General features: G+C 40.5%; 1 protein-coding gene across 2 annotated transcripts in view; it reads right to left on the bottom strand.

The window, feature by feature from the left end:
- Window positions 1-639: 639 nt before the first annotated feature.
- Window positions 640-5,668, bottom strand: part of LOC130237558 (leucine-rich repeat-containing protein 30) — a 5,248-nt gene continuing 219 nt past the window's right edge. The window contains exons 1-3 of one of the 2 annotated variants that reach the window (XM_056468549.1): window positions 5,627-5,668; window positions 4,086-4,604; window positions 640-1,276 (exon numbers count right to left, since the gene is read on the bottom strand). The exon at window positions 5,627-5,668 is cut by the window's right edge and continues 219 nt beyond it. In XM_056468549.1, the coding sequence (XP_056324524.1) occupies window positions 853-1,276; window positions 4,086-4,585 (924 nt within the window). In that variant the 5' untranslated portion in view covers window positions 4,586-4,604; window positions 5,627-5,668 and the 3' untranslated portion in view covers window positions 640-852. The other variant, XM_056468542.1, reaches the window with a different exon arrangement.

The following is a 5,668-nucleotide window of genomic DNA, read 5'->3' as shown; positions in this document are numbered from 1 at the left end:
AAATCAATACATTTACTGTAAATTCTCAGTTTCAGTATTCAAAATCAATGCATTTACTGTAAATTCTCAGTTTCAGTCTTCAAAATCAATACATTTACTGTAAATTCTCAGTTTCAGTATTCAAAATCAATGCATTTACTGTAAATTCTCAGTTTTGACCTTCAAAATCAATGCATTTACTGTAAATTCTCAGTTTTGGTCCTCAAAATTAATGCATTTACAGTAAATTCTCAGTTTCGGTCTTCAAATCAATGAATTTACAGTAAGTTCTCAGTTTTATTCTTCAAAATCAATACATTTACTGTAAATTCTCAGTTTCGTTCCAAATCAGGTGTGTTAAATAAGAAACACATGCAAAATAGGGATTCTAAAGCATGTGCTGGTCCTCATGCAGGTTTGAGGTAGCTGTAGAGCCCCATCAGACCACCCTGCAGCACATTTGATGAGCTTCAGCAGTGGGTTGTGCACAATAGGCAGCCCTTTATCCAGCGGATGATTTCTGCATTTAAATGCTATTTTTTGTGTGATATTTGAATTGATTTATTTATTTATTATGTCACACATCACACTTCTCTAGTAAGAAGATGCTGCAGGCAGTGTTGTTGTGTAAGAAGGAAGTAAGGAGCAATGCACACTGTATAGGGATGAAGCAAAACACAGTTTATGCATGGAGCAATAAATTTACCGTAAATTCTCGGTTTCGTTCATCAAAATCACTACATTTACAATAAATTCTCAGTTTTGATCTTCAAAAACAATGCATTCACACTAAATCAGGTGTGCTAAATAAGAGACACATGCTAAACACAGTGTGTAGATGAGTAAACTCCACTATAAAGCTTTTCTCAATCCTCATGCGGGTTTGAGATAGCTGTAGAGCCCCGTCAGACCGTCCTGCAGCACCTCTCGGATGGGCTTCAGCAGTGGGTTGTGGACGATATGCAGCCCTTTATCCAGCGGGTGGCAGGCCAGTTTCTGCAGCCGCCGCAGCCTGTGCATGTCCTCCGGCAGGCTCTGCAGCTCGTTGTGGTCCACGTTGAGCAGCTCCAGAGCGGTCAGACAGCACAGCGTTCGGGAAAGAACCTGCAGGAGGTTCTGCTCCAGGATCAGGATCTTCAGACTCTGCAGCTCCTGGATCTTATCGGCCAGATTCTCCAGCCGATTGTTGGCCAGATGCAGAAACTGCAGACTGCGCATGCTGTAGACACAGGCTGGGATGTGCTGGATGCGGTTGTGGCTCAGGTTCAGTTTGGTGAGCTTGCGGAGGCTGCACAGGCTGTTGGAGAGACACATTTATTATCGGTGAGCAGTTTTTAATAGTGCTGGGCAAAGATTAATCATGATTATGATCCAAAATAAAAGTTTGATTTGACTTAATATACAGTTGCAACATGGTGGCTCAGTGGTTAGCACTGTGGCCTCAGTGAGTCCCACTTTGAGTACCGGCTGGGTCAGTTGACGTTTCTGCGGCGGTTCATTCCGCTGTGATGAATAAAGGGACTAAGCTGAAGGAAAATTAATGAATGGAAAATATACAGTTGAAGTCACAATTATTGACTAATTAGCCAGGTTAGGGTAATTAGGCAAGTCATTGTTTAACTGTGGTTTGCTCTGGAGACAATCCAAAACTAATATTGCTGAAGGGGGCTAATAATATTGACCTTAAAATGGCTTTAAAACTATTAAAAACTGCTTTTATTCAAGCTGAAATAAAACAAATAAGACTTTCTCCAGAAGAAATAATATTAGAGGAAATACTGTGAGAAATTCCTGAATCTGTTCAACATTAATTGGGAAATATTTGATGAAGAAAAGAAAAATTCACAGGAGGGTTCACAGAACTTTAACTGAATGAAAACAGCCCTATTCAGCAATTATTTGTAGCTGTGAGTAGAGCGAAAAGGATCAACAGGTGTTGTTTGTCCAAAGCATAACTGATAGTGTTTTCAAAAGCAAACGAGAAGAGAAACGTGCACCGTGGCCCTGTAGTTTTGTGTTGTTTTTGTACTTTCTGGAATTGCCTTCGCTGCACACAAATACACTCCCTTCTGCTTCCCATGTACAACACCTTATGCTGTGTTCACCCCAGGTGTGGAATGCACGGATTTTGCTTCAATCCTAAATGGCTAACATGGATTTCATTGAGAAAATATCTGTTTATGTGCTTTATACAGGCTGAAAAACAGCGTTGATTTATTTGGAGCAGTGTCTGAGTCCACTAGATCCTTAGAAAGAAACTTAACCTGGATGATGGGGGCTTTCAGCAGTGCTTCTGACTGAGCCGAGCCCAGTTTGATGAACTGTTGTCGGTGTAGGCAGGAGGATTTTCCCCCGGGACACCAACAACAGGCGCTACGTCATAATCATGGCCCCACAAGAGCAAGCTCCTGATTGGTTAATGCGGAGTGAATGTCCACTGAAGTTCGGATTTTCGAAGTCAAGCGTTTTGCACGATTCGCTTGTCAAACGCTCAATTCGCTGCATGTCAAAAGCGCAAACGCTGAATTCGCATCAAAACGCTCAATTCGCATCATTCACGCGTATCGCGTCATTCGCACCATGCAATTCGCGCCTTTCGCGCCGCACCATTGCCGCAATTCGCATCATTCGCGCATATCTCACCGCAGGATGTCTATTTGCGTCTTTGCATTGGCTTAACATGTAAATCACTCGCGCTTGATGTGTCTTCCACGTCTAGTGTAAACACAGCATTACAAGGCGAGCTACCGAGCAAGCTGACCACTCCAAAAACAAAAAATAGATCCTTACAGAAAAAGTGGGTGAGGCGAACGCATTTGATTGTCAAATTCTTCACAAATAACCACATGAAAACAAACCCTTAATTTGACAATAGTGTGCTGTAAATTTAAATAGCGCGAAAAGGAACTAAAGTTGATGTTACACTGCGCCCGTAACATTCGTTTTACCTAAAATCTACAGCAAAACTTTAAAAAAGTTGCAAAAAATGTATTTCCAACCTGTGTTTAAACTAGTTGTACGTTTCAGTTTAATTTGAGGTTGTTTTATTATTGGATTTGTTAAGTGAAGTTTATTTATAGACTAATTTCGAGAGGCTGGTCCCGCATTATCCAATTTATGATTGACCAATCAGACGATTCCTAAGCCACTATAAATACCCTCAGTTCCATATCACAGCCATCTTCATTTTGAAGTATCCCCCCTTCCACTGCTACTCCTCCTCCTTTCTTAGATGGGTGGCACAATGGCCCAGTGGTTAGCACTGCTGTCTCACAGCAAGAACGTCACTGGTTCTAGTCCTTACCAAGCCAGCCGGCGTTATTGTGCGGAGTTCACATGTTCTCCCCATGCTCATGTGGGTTTCCCCCAGGTTCCCCAGTTTCCTCCCACCATCCAAAAACATGCAACTTGAGTTAATTGACTTCTGTATCAGTTTTTGACAATATCGCACAACATAATGCAGAGTATTAGTGATTTTTTTGACTGATTTATTCTTAGTTTAAGTTTTGTTTTCATTTTCAGTCAGTATTTCAGTGTTAATTCCATTTCGTTTTAGTTTTTATTTATTGTGAATTTCATATTATTTTACATTTTGGAATTTTTCACAAAATTTCTTGCATTTATTTACTGTTTTTGTCAAAAATTGTCTTCAGTTTTTTACGGCGTGGTGGCTCAGTGGCTGTTGGTTATTATTAGGTAGGTTTTTTAACAATAATATTTTCAGACAAGTGAAGTTTCACAAGCTGATTTCGAGAGGAGCATGTGATATGATTGAGCACAACTGGCTTCTCATCTGTAATCAGTAATAATCTAATCAGAGTGACCTATAAATGGATCGTTTTCTCCCTACTGCTCTCTCTTCGTTTTGGAAGAATCCCCCCTTCCACCCCATCTCCTCCTTTTCCTCCCTTTACTAAGGGGGGCTCTCGAAACCTACCTGATCTCGGATCCCCTTATATGCTTATTGACTGGACGGGAGCCTTGGGCTAAAGTATCTCCGAGCTCAGGGTTCTCTCCCGGGACAGCATACCAAACCTGCTTTATATGCCAAGCATATCTAAGTGGGAACTCTTGAAATAGCATTAGCATTGGTTTATTAACATCACCTGTTGGGTAGCGCGTTGATCTGGTTGTTGGCCAGACTCAGCACCTCCAGGTTGGTGCAGTCTCCGAGCTCCTCTGGGACGTCCGTCAGCCGATTTTTATGTGCAAAGAGCACGCGTAGATTCACCAGTCGGCCAATCTCCGGCGGCAGATCCAGCAGATCGTTCCCCCACAGATTGAGGATCACCAGGTTCTGCAGGTTCCCCACGGCGGCCGGAAGAGTGGAGAGTGTGTTTAAGGAGAGATTGAGTTTCTGGAGCTCCAGGATCTCCCACAGCTCCTCCGGTGGCTCCTCCAGACCGCGCATGGCCAGGCTGAGCGTGCGGAAACCCAGGTGTTTGGTGGCCTGTTTGCGGATTCGCTCCACCGAGGATAAATTCTCCATGCAACTAGCTTTGCGATGTCTCTTTGAGTCCTCTGCGTTGGGTTTTCGCACTCCGCTTCTTGGCATGACGTCGCTGCTTGTGTGCTGCTTCGAGATGCTTTGCCTCAGAAGAAACATTTTAAGCAGTGCACTAAATCTGAAGAAATTTGAGAGTTTTGATCCTCTTCAATAGCAATGCATTTACTGTAGATTCAGTTTTGACCATTAAAATCAATGTATTTACAGTAAATTCTCAGTTTCAGCCTTCAAAATCGATGCATTTACTGTAAATTCTCAGTTTCGGTCTTCAAAATCAATGAATTTACAGTAAATTCTCAGTTTCAGTCTTCAAAATCGATGAATTTACTGTAAATTCTCAGATTCAGTCTTCAAAATCAATGCATTTACTGTAAATTCTCAGTTTCTGTCTTCAAAATCGATGAATTTACAGTAAGTTCTCAGTTTTATTCTTCAAAATCAATGAATTTACAGTAAGTTCTCAGTTTCGGTCCTCAAAATCAATGCATTTACAGTAAATTCTCAGTTTCGGTCCTCAAAATCAATGAATTTACAGTAAATTCTCAATTCTGTTTTGTTGCTTTTCAAAAGCTATGCATTTACAGTAAATTTGGTTTCTTTCCTTTTTAAAAAAGCAATTAATTTACAGTAAACTCAGTTGCAATCTTCTTCTAAAACAATTCATTTACGGTAAACTTTGTTTCAGTCCTTTTTAAAGCAATGAATTGAAAGTAAATTTAGTTTGGTTCCTCTTTAAAAGTCAATAATTCTCAAATTCAGTTTTGATGCTCTTCAAATGCAATTCATTTACCATACATTTAGTTTTGTTCCTCATTGAAAGCAATGAATTTACAGTACTTTTTCAGAAAATCCTATTATGTTCCTTTTGAATGGAATTTGCAGTAAATTCTCAATCAAATGTTGATCTTCGAAAGGCATTGAACAGTAAGTTCTCAGATTCGTTCCTCTACAAACACAATGCATTTACATTAAAATTATTTATGTTTCGTTCCTCCTCAAAGCAGTGCATTTACAGTAAAATCTCAGTTTTCTGTCCTCTTCAGTGCATTAACTGTAAATTGTCAGTGTTTCGATCCTCTTCAAAAGCAGTGCATTTACCCTGAATGTTGTTTCGATCCTCTTCAAAAGCAGTGCATTTACCCTGAATGTTGTTTCGATCCTCTTCAAAAGCAGTGCATTTAC

This window comes from Danio aesculapii, chromosome 2 (assembly GCF_903798145.1).
Source record: "Danio aesculapii chromosome 2, fDanAes4.1, whole genome shotgun sequence".
Classification (NCBI taxonomy): Eukaryota; Metazoa; Chordata; class Actinopteri; order Cypriniformes; family Danionidae; genus Danio; species Danio aesculapii.
Note: the sequence above shows the minus strand (reverse complement) of the source record. Positions and strands in the feature narration are given on the sequence as shown.